Source organism: Stegastes partitus, unplaced genomic scaffold (genome assembly GCF_000690725.1).
Source record: "Stegastes partitus isolate 25-593 unplaced genomic scaffold, Stegastes_partitus-1.0.2 Scaffold893, whole genome shotgun sequence".
Classification (NCBI taxonomy): domain Eukaryota; kingdom Metazoa; phylum Chordata; class Actinopteri; family Pomacentridae; genus Stegastes; species Stegastes partitus.
In genome coordinates this window covers 174,970-190,105 of record NW_007578624.1, presented here as the reverse complement: position 1 = coordinate 190,105, position 15,136 = coordinate 174,970, and the positions used below count along the sequence as shown (strand labels likewise).

General features: G+C 43.1%; 1 protein-coding gene across 2 annotated transcripts in view; it reads right to left on the bottom strand.

The window, feature by feature from the left end:
* Positions 1 to 3,282: 3,282 nt before the first annotated feature.
* The window catches only part of chst11 (carbohydrate (chondroitin 4) sulfotransferase 11), a 123,000-nt gene continuing 111,146 nt past the window's right edge, over positions 3,283 to 15,136 (bottom strand). For both annotated transcript variants that reach the window (XM_008293538.1, XM_008293539.1), the window contains exons 3-4: positions 13,971 to 14,200; positions 3,283 to 13,475 (exon numbers count right to left, since the gene is read on the bottom strand). In XM_008293538.1, the coding sequence (XP_008291760.1) occupies positions 12,851 to 13,475; positions 13,971 to 14,200 (855 nt within the window). In that variant the 3' untranslated portion in view covers positions 3,283 to 12,850. The remainder of the gene's footprint in view (positions 13,476 to 13,970; positions 14,201 to 15,136) is intronic.

The following is a 15,136-nucleotide window of genomic DNA, read 5'->3' as shown; positions in this document are numbered from 1 at the left end:
CAGCATCCAGAGTCCTCATCTGGCTGGGAGGCTTGGACACATTTCACTCCTCTGCATCGTTAGCTGTCCAGTGAAGCTGGACGAGCATGAAAAAAAAAGTCTTTAAAATATGCAGTTGTGTCAAAAAAAACAAAAAAGCAAAAGAAACTCGTAATAGAGGAGGAAGAGGTTTGTTAAAGGGTTAACGTTTGGCCTGCGGTTCCTACACTGTGACACACAGATTGTGGAGGCCACAGAAGGTCAGTCAGTGGGTTGTGTATTTTACTAATAACACGCCAGTCTGCAGTGTTCATGGATGAGAGCGATTTTTCTTTTTTGTCTTTCTTCATGTGGTGTTCTTTGGACCCGGGGCCGTTTCTTTAAAGCAGGCCACTTTAAAGGAACCACAGAGAGCGGCAGAGCTCAGCGCTGGCGTAATGAGAAAGATGGGGGTCTCTGCAGTGAAGTGGAGACGCAGACGCAGGCGGAGATACAAACACAGCTGCTGCAGCTGTAATGAGCAGGACTTAGAACCAGCAGGTGCATCACAGGCAGATTACAGCTCAGGCTCAAATGGAGCAGCCTCCAGACCGGTATTAACTAGAGGGCTGTGCTCGCCCAGTTATCTGATTAGTCGGATGCCTTCAGGTTGTGATGACAGTTTTTCTTGTTGTTGTGCTTTTTTAAAAGAAGCACTTAGTTTCTTCTACTTTACATGAAAATATAAAAAAGATCGGTTTACTGAAATCACACAAAAACATATTTCCTAGTTCATTGCTTATTGTTTCTGATCATCGTAATCCTTTTATGCACATATGGTTTCCGTTTTGCCGCCAGCACAGAACAGTCATAATGAGAAATTTAAAACCTCTCACCGAGACACACACATATTGTGTATAACTTACATCTGCACTTATGAACAGTTTTTTATATGCAACAGATCAAACGGCTGTATGGAGAGATGTAGCAGTGGAGCACCCACGGATTTATCACCCGACTCCTCGTTTCTGTGGATCTTTAGTGTCTTATAGCCATTGTTTTGGTTTTGTGGCCCAAAGATTTGGTTTGAAATGCAACAGAAAAGGAAGAGACTGAACACTGGACCAGCATCACCCTGAATGATGAAAACATTTCGTTAGCCTCATAGCATACTTGCCTACGTCATATTTTCATGTTTTTGGGAAATGAGAAAAAACACAATTTTTAGAAATGACATTGGTATTTATTATTGATTTTTTAACGGTACATTCAACCAGATGTGATTGGCCAATGACACAGGTAGAAAGACAGGATGATGCAGAAGTGATAGGAGAGTAAAGTTTGGCAAATATCTCAATTTGACAAAAAAATTACGCAGGCAATTATGCTATGAGGCTAACAATTTGTGTTTTCTTGATATGTTCACTGTGATGGAATCTATATTTACACAAGCACAATTTGAGGTATTTGTGTTTTGCAGAAGCTGCTTTAATGCAGCAACATGTCTATGCTGTGTTCTTGAAGTGCTATACTGACCGAAATAAATCCTTTATTTTGGACGCAGTGAAAATATAATTTTAGATTTTCATTACTGTAGTTTTCAGTAAAATGTTTTTATATAATGAGAACAAATACATCTCTGTCTGTGTCTAACTAGCTGCCTGTTTACAATGTAGTGCACCTTATTTATGCCAGATTGTTGACTATATTTATGAATTCTGAGAGTGAAACGTATCCACTCAGTTGTGCTCTGAAAAACACACACAATGTGTTCATCACAGCGGCGTGTCATAACACAAAATGACAACGAATCAGACGTGATAATTTGTCCATTTCAGCCACTGCGGTGCTTCAGTTTTATAAATCAAGACAGCTGGTCGGTTGGATCAGTTCACGTCAGTGAAACGTGGTGAATCTGTGATGGAGCCACAGATGGGGCTGGTGGTGCTGGATGGTGGAGGGAGTGACGGGACACCTGCTGCAGTGCAGCGACTACTTCAACTTCCCTTGAGTGTTTTCTTTTCATGCTGCTTGTATGCTGGATGACATTTAAGAAAGAAACAAAATGTGTTTTACTGCACTACATTTATCTTTAGTTACTTGATAAATTAGGATTTTATGTACGAAACATACACACCAGCTTTGTTGTTATACGGTACAGCTGGAGCCACTAGTTCATTCACTAACTGCTCAAACTGACAGAAAACTTTACTTTGTGAGTCATTTTTGTTGTTACGAAGTAAAAACAAAAAAACATGACGTTACAGATTCAGCTTGTTGTAAATGATGATTTGTTTGCTGAATGTTTAAATAATTTTAACTGGAATGTATTGGTTGACTAAACAGGACAACCTAGAAAATGATCAGGAGATGAGTCTGAAATAAATCAGAAGACAGTTTAAATCTGCTTCACCTTCAGCAACTACACTGAAATACAGCTTTAACATGAACGCATTAGTGATATTATTATCATCATATGTAAGATAAATACAGTAACAGGGGACATTATTCTGAGGTGAGTACTTTTAAATACTTTAAATACATTTTCTTGATCATATTTCTCTTCTCTGCAAGGTGGCTCAGTGGTTAGCACTGTTGCCTCGCAGCAAGAAGGTCGCCGGTCCGTGTCCCAGTGGGGACACCAGGATCCTCCTGCGTGGAGTCTCCATGTTCTCCCCGTGCAGTGTGGGTTCTCTCCGGGTTCTCCAGCTTCCTCCCACAGTCCAGAAACATGTTGAGGTTAATTGGTGATTGTAAATTGTCCGTAGGTGTGAATGTGAGTGTGCTTGGTTGTCTGTCTCTAAGTGTAGCCCTGTGATAGACTGGTTACCTGTCCAGGTGAACCTGCCTTCACCCTGAGTCAGCTGGGATAGGCTCCAGCCCCCCATGACCCTGGTGAGGATTAAGGTGTAGAGATGATGGATGGATGGATAGTTCTCTTCTTCTACGTATGTACCATTTTCAGTGGAAATGTAGTACTTTAACTTGCAATGGGAGTACTCCTGCAGTGTAGTATTGGTACTTTTACTTCAGCACAGACTCTAGATGCTGCTGTAGTGTCCTGCTGCTCAAGATTGAATTACTAGATCATAACAGAGAGGCTGAAAATTACCATATTATTAACATCCTTTTGGCTTGAGCAAACCTACTATACATACATTACAATACCAGCACTCACAGTCAAGACCATGTGAGATGAATTCAGGGTCTCGTTCTGTACGGTGTGTTTAAGTGCTGCATAGAATTTTCTGAGTCAGAGGTCATGTGCAGCTATGCTCTGTTGCATATTTGACATCCACACGAAAGAAGCAGTAGGAGGCACTGTGAGTTTCAGTGTTATTTTATTGTGAAAACATCAGACAGAATGAACCGCGGGTCGCGCTGCTGGAGGATCCACACCACTCTCCCACACTCAGTGTTCAGTACACAGTCAATTATTCATGGTTTCGGTAAGTACGCCTGAAAATGAACGGAGTAAAACAGAACAGCGAGAGGCTGTCCCGGGAGGAAAAGTCAGATACAGAGAGTTTAGGTGTGTTGCCATGGTAATAGCGAGGAAGCAGTATGGGAGGTTGTCTGAGAATAAATAAATAAATAAATGGCGCATGTTAGAATGAGTGTCTCGCCTTCCTTGGAGACCATCCCTCTAAGGCAGAGCGGGTACAGCACAGTGTTAACACACACTCACACACACACACACACACACACACACACCACCTACACACAGCCACCATCCAGCCACCTCACTTCTATGGAGATACAGCACAAAAGCATTTAACGCGCATGGTGAAAAACGCTGATGACATGATATAAAATCAGGATGAGATGCCACCGATCATTCCTTCAAAGGTCACACACACACACACACACACACACACACACACACACACACACACACACACACACATCACTGTACAGATCACAGCAGCATCAGGCCGTCTGACAGCCCGGGAGGCAGCTGGACACCACGGAGGTGTGTGACCTCTGCAGGAGGACGTACATGATGTCAGGGCAGCACAGAGACACTGGAGAGCTGGCAGGACAGCTGAGGCCACGGCCACAGTAATGTGGACAAATCTGAAACCTCTGTTCACATGGAAGAAACCTTCCACCCACTCTGAGAACATCAGTTAAATGTGTCCCACTGTTCACATCCTGCTCTGCTCAGAACTTTTCGAACAGGGCAGAAAGTTTTCTGGACCTGTAGCAGCTTGTTTAAAGGACAGTTTCAGTTTAATGTAACTTGGGTTTTAGCTGTGTACACTCGGACACAATTATCTATTGGTGATCATAACACTGTTTCTACCAAGTTACCTGCTCTTGGAACATGGCAACAACACGACAACAGGGCAGGAAACGTGACTTTTAAACACGTCGTTCCCACATTGGCCTGGAGGGACCTCCTCTACCTTCTTGTAGGCTCAGTAGACACACTACCATCCGTTCTGATCATTGATGAACAGACGGTAATATAACATCGGCAGCCTCTTGCAGCTGTGTGTCTGAGTGGACAAAAAAGATGGTTGTAATGTGGTGAACATGGTGACGGTTTGTATTTTAAATGAAGCCAAGATCCTTTCCTGAACCTAACCGAGTAGTTTTGGTGCCTAAACTTTGCCAAACTCCAGTTAAGAAACAAGAAGTGATGAGGACAGTACACATGGTGCTGCAGTAGTAACCTGCCTGTCAGAATGCAGTCCTTCTCTGCTTTGTTCTCTATCTTACTCTAAATGGTTTTACTGCAAACTATAATTTACTAAATGAACATCATGCTGGTCCTCACCACAACAAGCTGTATTACTGTTTTCATAGAGTGCATTCTATGTTTCTACTAGATCTTTATATTTTCTATTTGTTCATTTCCTACTGTACTTTTAAAACGTTGTCTGATTTTGTGAATGCTCTGCCAGGATTATTTCATTGTACACAGTGCTATGCTATCGTGGTGTGTTGAGGGAAACTTGAAACTAGCGACTGAGACCATAAACTCATGAGGAAGATGTTTACTGAGGCCACAAATCAAGAGAGAGTTAGTCTCATTTTCTTACAGACTTCTATACAATCAGACTTCTCTTTGCAGCCAGAAGAGTCGCCCCCTGCTGGCTGTCAGAGAGAATGCACATTGAAGGCACTTTGTGTTGTTTTCACCTTAGACTACATCCATCTTTTATAGATCTATTGTTTTGATTGGTCGGCTGTTTTGATCAATACCAAAAAGCCCTCATTAAGCACAACAACAGGCCTGTTTGAAGAGCTGAATATGAAAAGTGGGCTTTAAATCAGAGTGAGCACAGGTCCAGACTGTTACAGAAGGTAGATTTTCACTTGCTGTATTTATGGACACAGTTTTTCTGTGCAACAAGGGATTACATTACTAGTCTACAGCTGAGTCACTTGCAGTTTGACCTCTAAATAAAGAGGTTTACATAACACCTGGGTAAACTGTTGACAACCTTTTAGTTCCTGTGCCTGCTGGTGTATATCCCCCGTTATTCTATTTATTCTATTTTTGTATTTAGTGACCAAAAGCCTAAATTATGATCCAAATTGTAACCAGCTCAGATTGCCTCCTAAAGAAAGCTCCTTTTTGATGTGCACAACGAGACCTTTGACAGTTTTTTGAAAGGTTCTTTCTGCTGTGTTTGGAGCTTGTCTGAAGAAAAAGTGCAAGTCAAGATTCTCAAAGTTGGGTCACATGACAATTACGTTAAAGCATTCTTCCCTCAAACATGGCACTGTTCCTACCTGTGTTTGAGAACATTCAGCCACATGAGTGTGAACATGACCTGAGGCCCAGGAGACAGGAGGGGACTCGGAGCTTTTCTCAGCTCGTTAAACGTCTGGCATGGGCCTCTGCAGAAGCTCCACTGTGTTACATTGCAGAGATTGTATGGATACGTGTGTGTGTGTGTAAGTACTGTGGGACTGTGTCATGTGCAAAGTGAAGTTTGGGAGTGTGAATGGAGTTCTCTTCAAGTCAAAAACACATCCTTACAGGTGTCGCTGTACGTGTGATCTGTGGGTTGCTGCTGCATGTCCTCCCTTCTGTCAAAAGTTTGTGTAGACGACAAAACTAGCTAACCGAATCAGCAGCAATATTCATTTTAAGCTGGAATAAAAGCTGTAAAAATAAAACCCTTTCTCTGTCAGCTGTACCTACGAAGTCATCCTCCGTGATCTTTGAGCAGTGCCATGGTAATTCTACACTTCTAAAGCAGACGTTAGATTAAAGAAAATCAATTTTGTAATTATTTCCTCTATAAGAAACAAACGTTAAATGGAGTGTAGAATCGTTTCAGGTCTAAGTGGCTCCAATCGTTTTCTGATTTCTGACGCCGGAGGTGACCACACAGACGAGCTGCTCTGCGTCTTTTCAGCGTCTCTGTGCTGCTGTGAGTGAAAGGCACAGAGAAACAAGAGTGCCACACAATGGCAGTGTGTGTCTGTGTGTGTGTGAGGCAACCAAAAGTAATGAATCGATATCACATCCAAACATACAGCTCAAAAAAAACAACAACAGCAGAATGAATGACATCATGTCTACACTGTACAAAAACATCCTGCACCGGGACTGTAGATATGTCCGACGTAGCAGGCAGAGAAGGAGCGTGAAAAAAAAACCTGTCGTGGCTTTGTCCCTCCGTGCTGATGATATGAAATGTGATAAGCTTTCAAATATACTTTCAGATATTGTGTGTCTGGTATAATAAACCCTGTGGAGCTGTACAAAGCGCCTTCCGTAGATATCCTCTGATGTAAAGATGTAGTGTTGCAGGTTAGGGAGGACACTTTTCTGCTGTCTTGCTGAGAGTTAGACAAGAAGATTGCTGCCCTACTTGTATCACTCTTGTTATAACTACAACTAGCAGCACGTTAGCTTAGCATTGGAGTGGAAACAGCCAATGAAAATTCAATGCAATGTGAACTCTGGATGTGTTGGGAGACACATCTCATGTGACAACACCTAATGGCTTAACAAACGATTGCCCTAAAATGTTGTTTGTTTATTAATTTATTTTTATTGTAGTGACATATCTGTGTAGACTTTCATTCATCCAGTAATCTTAAGAGCTTTAAGAGAAAACAGCTGGACTTGGTTCGTGCTGGATGAGACGCTGAGTGACACATTTTGTCGTTTGGATGAAGGTGAAACGTATTTAAAAAGCAAAAATAGAAATTCAGTTCTGCAGAAGAGGCATCATCATCGGACAACTGATTGATTGTTATTCCTGCTGGACACATGTCTGTAGACCAAATAGTCACTTCTTTGGTCACTCATTTTATCCTTGTTTCTACAGGCATGACTGCTGTGTAGAAGGACAGCATGAGGACACACGTAGAATAAACTTTTTGATGTAAAATAAAATAACAAAACAAGGAACAGTTGTTCCAAGTGAAGCTGTTCTAAAGTTGTTGATCTTACAATATAAATGGCATTAGGGTGAGGACATAAGTCCACTGCTATGAGTAACTGCATGTAAGTTGATTAAGTTGATTAGAGAACACAATACACCAATGTTAGTCTCTGCACGAGCTGTTTGTCTGCTTTAGAATTAATTTTTGGATCCTTTATTGGTTTCCAAGCCCTGTATTGTCTTAGTTCTACGCATTTATTGAATCCTGTGAACCTTCTAGAACCCTCAGGTCTTTTGGTAGTGACCTTTTAATAGATCTAAAGTCAGAGCCAAAGTCTGTTAATATGGGCCGCATCTCTGGAACAAATTTCCTCAAGACCTGAGGACAGCTGAGAATGTTGATGTTTTTAAAACCAAACCCAAGATCTACATTTTAAGTCTTTTGATTTCATTTATTCACTAAATTATTTGTCTGTTTATACATTTTGACTTTTGCTTCTTCTTATTTTCTTATTTTGCTATTCTGAATTGTTGACTTATCTTTCATCTCATAACACATCCAGTCAATGCTAAGCTAACTAGCTCATAGCCGTAGCTCCATATACAACAGATGGACACAGATGAGTAAAATCAATCTTCTAATGTAATTCTCAGCAAGAATGCAAATGTCGTAAATGTTGAACCATCACTTTAAGTGTTTCCCTGCCTGTGACTTTACTCTTTACTCTATTTACAAAATGTGCGTCAATAACAAAATAAGCACATATTACGTCACTCACGCCTCCTTGAGGGGAAAACACTGTCAGATATGTCTAGAAGACTTCCTGTGTTCCTTTCAGCAAAAAAAAAAGCAAATATGTAGTTCAGTCTAACAGTAGACGTCGTTCCAAAACAACATAAATACAGCCGTCGGCTTGACTTGAATATAAACACTCCTACAGAGGGACAGGGCTGGCCAGTGAGCAGCTCTCATGCAGACGGTGGAGTTAAGAATAGGGACGAAAACACTCCAATGAGGCTGCTGGGTTTTTATCCTGGGCAGAGAGTCCGCTGAGGCCTCTCAGTGCTTGTTTGAATCCCTGCGGACATTTTTTTAGCGGCTCTGTTTGTTTGAGCTGGCCCTTTCCCTGCAGGGACAGTAGGGATCATCGACATCGACTTGCTTGTGTTTTTCTTAACACAGGAGGCCACTTTAGAAGCGAGGTGGGAGAGGAGAAAATGGAGCGAGGAGAAGGAGAGATCTCTGTAATGGCTTGTTTGCAGGCTAAGAGGTCCTTTGTGTATCGTTGCTCTTCCATTCTGGGGGCTAAATGAGCAGTTTAAGCTCAGCCTCAGACACTGTGCTAAAGTGGAGAGGTGTTGCCTGCCTGAGCCTCGTCCTGCAACTGCTGAGTAAGATGCTGCGTGGCATTAACATCAGCGAGTGTTGTTGTGCTCCTGACCCAGGAGGAGGCCGTGCTGAGAATATAGCCATTGTTTCTGCATGAGGACGAGGGCCAGCGCTACAGGCCCGGCTGGTAGCTCCTCTGCTTTATTAGAGCCAGATGTCTGTGAGGGGGCAAACAAGGAAAAATAAGGCTGTTCTCTCATTATAACCCCACACACAGGCATGTGCACACATGTACGGTAATAATACTTCAAAAGCTATAAGAGGAGGTTTGCAGCTGAAACACCACCAGAATGTGGCCCTGAAGGAAATAGAAAATACATCTATTTATAATCTAAGGTCATCAGACTCTCAGTGATGCTGGTATTTCACACACCAGCTTCATTTAGAGACACGGAGTTACCACTAGAGAAACTTTACAGGGAACATGGAGTTGTAGCAGCAGCCAACTAAATATCAGTCTAGAATTAAGATATCAAAGTAAACTACCTGTTATAAACATTTCAAGCTGTAGAGTTTATTTGCAGATTGAATTTAAAGGTGCTACTCCTGGCCTTTCACATTGCACTTCCAAAAAGCTGGGGGACATTTAAAGATGTTTTTGGGGGGTTGGAATCGAACCGCGGCCGCTGCGTCGAGGACCACATCCCCTGTATGTGGGCCGCCCACTCAACCCGTTGAGCTATCTGGACGCCCCAACTGTGGGACATTTAAAAACAAATGGTCAGCGCTGAAGTAGCTGCAGGTGGCATGTCCTGACCTTTAGTCTGTAACCACTCAGTCCTACAATGCAACCCTGTAGCATGTTTTTGCTTTAGACCAGCAAACACTCATGTCCGTCACCGGTTTGCTGCAACCAGATAATGCTGATGACATTCTGTTGACATGTTCAGGGTTGGAAAGCTCCCTCTACATACAACACTATACTACTCTTCACATTTTGAGTGGCACTAGCAGTGATGAGTAAAGTGAGCTTGATATTTAAAGTCTGTGAAGAAGCAGAGTAGCTCAAACATGACCCAATGACATTTTATTCAGTCTAATAGCTTCAATGTAATGATGTAGTGTGACAATACCAATCTGTTTGTCGGTAGAAGCTGAATGGAAAACCCTGACAGCGTTACCAACTGTACAGCTCTGCTTAAACAACAGCCACATGATGACTGTGTGGTAATTTCATTAGACATAAAGGAATAAAGGAATATGTAACACATTAGCACAGCATCAGCTGAAAATATGAAAGCTTTCGAACTGGATTTTGTACACAGGGCACTCTTTCAACTTGACATTTATGTCTTTATGCGTACTCATTTTACATAACAGGGTAATTGTGGTTCTTCATGTTGTGATCGTACCTCTTATGTAACGGCTACTGCATGTCAGTCCTCCTCTGTTGTTCTAAGGATGTTGTTTCTGTGCTTTTTCTGGAAATCCTTAAAAAGGGCTTTAGCTAACAAATCAGGACACACCTTAAAGGTTGGGACATCCTTTCCCCCATCGTTTCTCCTCCTGTTCCCCTTGTACCGTGCACGCTGCTACAGCTTTGCTAGTTTCTCATTTATAAAACCAGGGCTGTGTAGGAAACTATATTTTGTCCAGCACATACACAGAACAGATAGCTAGTGGACCGTGAGGAGATATTCACTGAATTTGACATAAAATGTATTAGATTAAAAAAAAAGCATACTCCACTTTTAAAGCCTTTATCAATCCATCCAACCAACAATTTATTAGCGACACCTACGTCTCATTTTTAGAGTCCTTCAGGGAGCTGGAGTCAATTCCATTTGACACTGATCAAGAGACAGTGATGAATAGGATACAGCTGATACCTTGTCGTGAAAACATTCCTATTACCACAACTTAATTCCAAAAGATTGAACCATAAAGTCAGTCCCAGGGTAATTATACTGAAGGGACTCTCCTCAGATCCTGGTCTTAAGATCAGGTAACAAGGGACCCACCTCAAGGCCCTCATTAAATCAGCTGATATTGTTCTTTAGTGATGCATATTCCCGTAATTCCAGGCAAAGTTATTAAATTATCACTAACCAGTCGCCACACATAGTGTCTGGTACTTGTGGGATCCAAGGACTTTAACATTTCTCTACACTGAGTCTGGTGCATTCAATACTATCAATACCAACAGAGCTACAGAAATCAAGCACCAGTTTCCCTCTTCAAACTGGGGCTTTGTTCATCTCGGTGTAACAGACAGTGAGAGAGGTATAGTGTGCACAAATGCTTAAGATATTTCTGGTTCAGTCATGTGCAACAAAGAGATGCAGATTTTCCAAGAAACGTCTCTTTTACTCTGAAGCTGGAGTGCTTTTGACCAAACTGTGTGATGCAGGCAGGTCAGACGTTCCCTCCCTCCGTCCTGTGTGATGCTTACACAACCGCCTGTGATCCAATTCACAGTGTGATGAGGAGTGTAGTTATTAACCTTGACATTGCTTAGCATCGCTAACATTAATCCCAGTATAGTATGGGGTCCAGTCTGACTCTGTGATGGGCAGTCGCTGCTGATATGTGCACAGCCGGCTCTCATGTTCTGCTTGTGTGTGAGGTGGAGGTGGAGGTGGAGGTGGAGGTGGAGGTGAGGAGGGGGATCTTAATGGCAGGAATGTGCACTGAACACTGACTGTGGGTCTCTGAGGCTCTCAGCCATTTTGGCAGCAAATGTTTGACAACAGTAAATGCAAACTAACCCATAAATCTCTGACGATGTCAGGCACAGAAGGACAAAGCCACTGGTGGACGTGTACATACAACCTTCAGAAATGGAAACGCTGAGATGCACTGATAATGTATCAGAGGCAAACTGTGAAAAAAGAAGCCAGCATGATGAAACAAAACTCTTAACAACAGTCCAAGTTTAAAAATGTCCTAAAATGTTCATCAGCTCAGGAAAACAAATATTAAATCTTTCTCTCTTAGGTTAAACAACAAAGCAAATTAAATAGTATTTAGTTATTGCTGCTCGCAGCAATGATTCATAAAACCATAAAAATAAAAATAAGCATGAAGACAAAAGGATACTCTTAATATACTAAAAGACAAGTTTGGTTGTTGGAGCAGGCCTTGTGGGTGTGGCCCTGGGTGTGTCCACTGAGCCCCTGTGCAGGACTTGGTGGTTATGAGATCCAGTGCCTTTAACCCTCCTCACAACCACACAGGCGTCTCGTTTCTTTCAGGCAGACTTGTGGCTCACAGCTGGTGAGCCCATCCACATGAGCCCTCCCGTACCTTTCTAACCTCGTCCTGTAGCTCAGACTGTTAGGGATGTTTGGTGTTACAGGCGATGGTTTATTAAGCACTTCCATACTTCACTGCTGCAGCAGGAGTCTCTGATTTCACCGAGTCCTCAGGGTGTAACAGAAGAAGTCTCTTCTGCCAGCATCGTATCGACAGAACGCAGTGACAATTTGTTTTGTTCAAACTTTTGGCTGAAGGCGACACCACCAGGTACAGCTGTAGAGGTCTTGAGAATGAAATCAGTAGCCATCAATTACAGGGCATCCTTGAGGCGGTGATGAGCCAATTTCCCTCTGAAATGTATGAATCTAATGAGGGCAAGGGTAATGGGCGCTAACTCACCGCGCTGACAGCGCAGAAGGACATGAACTGTGTTTTACAATTTGACGGAGTTTCTCTACTGATCGGGGGGAGGGGGAGATAAGCTTAGCTCCCACGATGCATTGGGGTCAGGGCGCGTGCGAGGCCGCTGTTTGCTTTGCAGAATCGGAAGCAGTCTAATTTGTCAGCAGTTTGTTTAAACACGTAGGGAACATCATCAGGACAATCCCTCTTCAAGTCCGTCCTCTGAGGATAAGCTCCCCTTTCTAAACACCTTGAAGACCTGCTTCGCCCACACATTTCTCTCTTTGCATGCGTTTGGTCCATTAAGCCCACATTCTCGTCCAATCAGTGCCCTCTGTATCTGCCGATTGGACATCCTCCCACTTACAACCACACAAGCACGCATTCCCTTAATCTTTCAGCACCTGTTGACATATCAATTTCAGACCTGTAAGGTACGACAGTTTTTTAAATCAAGTTTGCTTCCAAAAAAATTCTGCTCTTCGCTCTTTTTGTTGCCTCTCTTTAAACAAGGTAGCCACTCGCAGAGTCCCACCTCTGTCCTCCATTAGTCCAGCCGCAGGTAGCTGGGTATGGAATAGTTGAACATGAGGAAGTCCAACTTGTAAAGCTGGTAGAGCTGGACCTGCTGCTGAGTGCTGATATTGCTGAAGAACTGAGCCGTCATGGCATCTGTGGTGCGAGTGGACTTGGCGTAGCTCGGGAAGCGCAGAGAGTCGCCGACACCCACCAGCCGCAACACGTAGTTTGCGTCCTCCTCCAGCGTCTCATACTTGCCCACCATGTCGTAGTGGATGTGACACGGGTGACACAGCTGGTAGACGGTCTGCCAGTGCTCGTTGAGTGGGCCGTCACGCTGCGTGGCCGGATCCACCAGGTACTCGGCGAATTCCTTGAATTTGACGTCAGCACCGTTGAGCAGGGCTTCCTGTGTGGCATTCTTGCGGTAGCGTCGGACGATTCGGGTGCCAAAGCGCTTGTGAAAGGAGGAATTGTACTTGAGGGTGAACTTGTTGCGGTATGCAGAGACCAGCCTCTCAAAGGGCTCGCGAACGAAGAGGAACTTGAGGTAGTTCTTGAGGCGGTGGTTGATCTCAGCGATGCTGTACTGATTCAGCGTCTTCAAGTTGGAGGGAACATGAGCTTCATTGGAAGGGATTTCCATTGGGTCACTGTGGAGCAGAAGCATACAAACAGTGAGAATCAACTGCTGCATTAGAAATTTCAGTCAGAGCAACAATGAATGGCCTCCATCCATCCATCATCTATACACTTCTATACTCCGCTTAATCCTCACGAGGGTCGCGGGGAGGTTGGAGTCTATCCCAGCTGACTTAGGGTGAAGGCAGGGGACACCCTGGACAGGTCACCAGTCCATCGCAGGGCTACACTTAGAGACAGACAACCAAGCACACTCACATTCAATTTAGAATCACCAATTAACCTCAGCATGTTTTTGGACTGTGTGGGAGGAAGCCAGAGAACCCACGGGGAGAACATGCAAACTCCACACAGAAAGATCCCGGTGCCCCCACGGGGACGCGAACCGGCAACCTTCTTGCTGCGAGGCAACAGTGCTACCAACTGCGCCACCTTGCAGCCCATGAATGGTCCCTCCTTTGCTAAGTCTATTAGCCTTTTAACTGTCTACCAGGTACTAGACTCACCTGTATTTGCCTCGGCCTGTGAGCACCATCATAACACGCTTCCAGTTGGTACAGGCCACCTTGGGGACATAGCAGTAGATAAGCTCGTGGTCCTCGTCCACCACAAGATGTTTGAGGTCTCCGGGTGTCAGGACTCTCCGCTTACGACTGGACGCGCTGTAAACTCGACAGGCGTCCACTACCTGATCCCTCCTGGCCTGGTGGAGGACGGCGGCTCCAGACAACTCCGGCTGGACAGGGAAAGACAAGGAAGGGAGGGACAGGAGAGGAAAACTGTTGTGAAATTCAAAAAAGGCTTTAAGAAAGGTAAGCATGGCGTAGGCGTGGAGCTGCTGCTGTTTTTGCTTTAATTATGCAGTTTACAACAGAGAGGTGATAAAAATAACGAGGGTAAAATGCATGATGACAGGCAAAGAAGGTCCCTGGCCAGACTTAAACTGGGGACACCGTGGTCAGCGTCTTAAACTTCTGGCAAGCAGGGCATCCCTTATTTATGATTATTAATAGATGCAATCTGGTACCTCTGGGGCCAAATTAGCTTCTGACTAATTGCCAAAAAAAAAAAGAAAACTGACTGTTGTTCTATGTTTCACAGTAATCATCATTTAGGGAAAAAAGAGAAGAAATTAACTCAATTACTACACAGAATAAAATAAACCTTCTCTATTTTGAATTTATTGTTATGTGAATATAAATGAATGGATCGCATGTGATGTGTCAGTTTCCTATATTTAGCACAATTAATGTTTTAAATACATGGAAAATACATGATATATGCAGAGTAACAGTTATTGCAATAGAAAATTATTATGTCTACATTTTGCTAATTATGTTTCTTAGTCAGCAAATTAAGTGTAAGACCTTTAAAGACATTTTGCATATCACATAAAATCCAATTTAATACCTGTTCTACTATCAAACCAGTAATGACAATAAAGCCTACAGTTGTTTAATAAGTACATACATTTATGGACATTTATATCACATCTATATCAGGTCATCTTGCTGCACAAAAGAAAGATTTTTACTGATATAATGAGTCCATTAACAGGAACTGATATGTGGCATAAAATAAGCTGACTAAACTAATGTTTTTGCTGAAATCACCGTGACAACAGTCCCACTGCTAGATAACAGGTGGACAACAGCACACACACAGAAACACT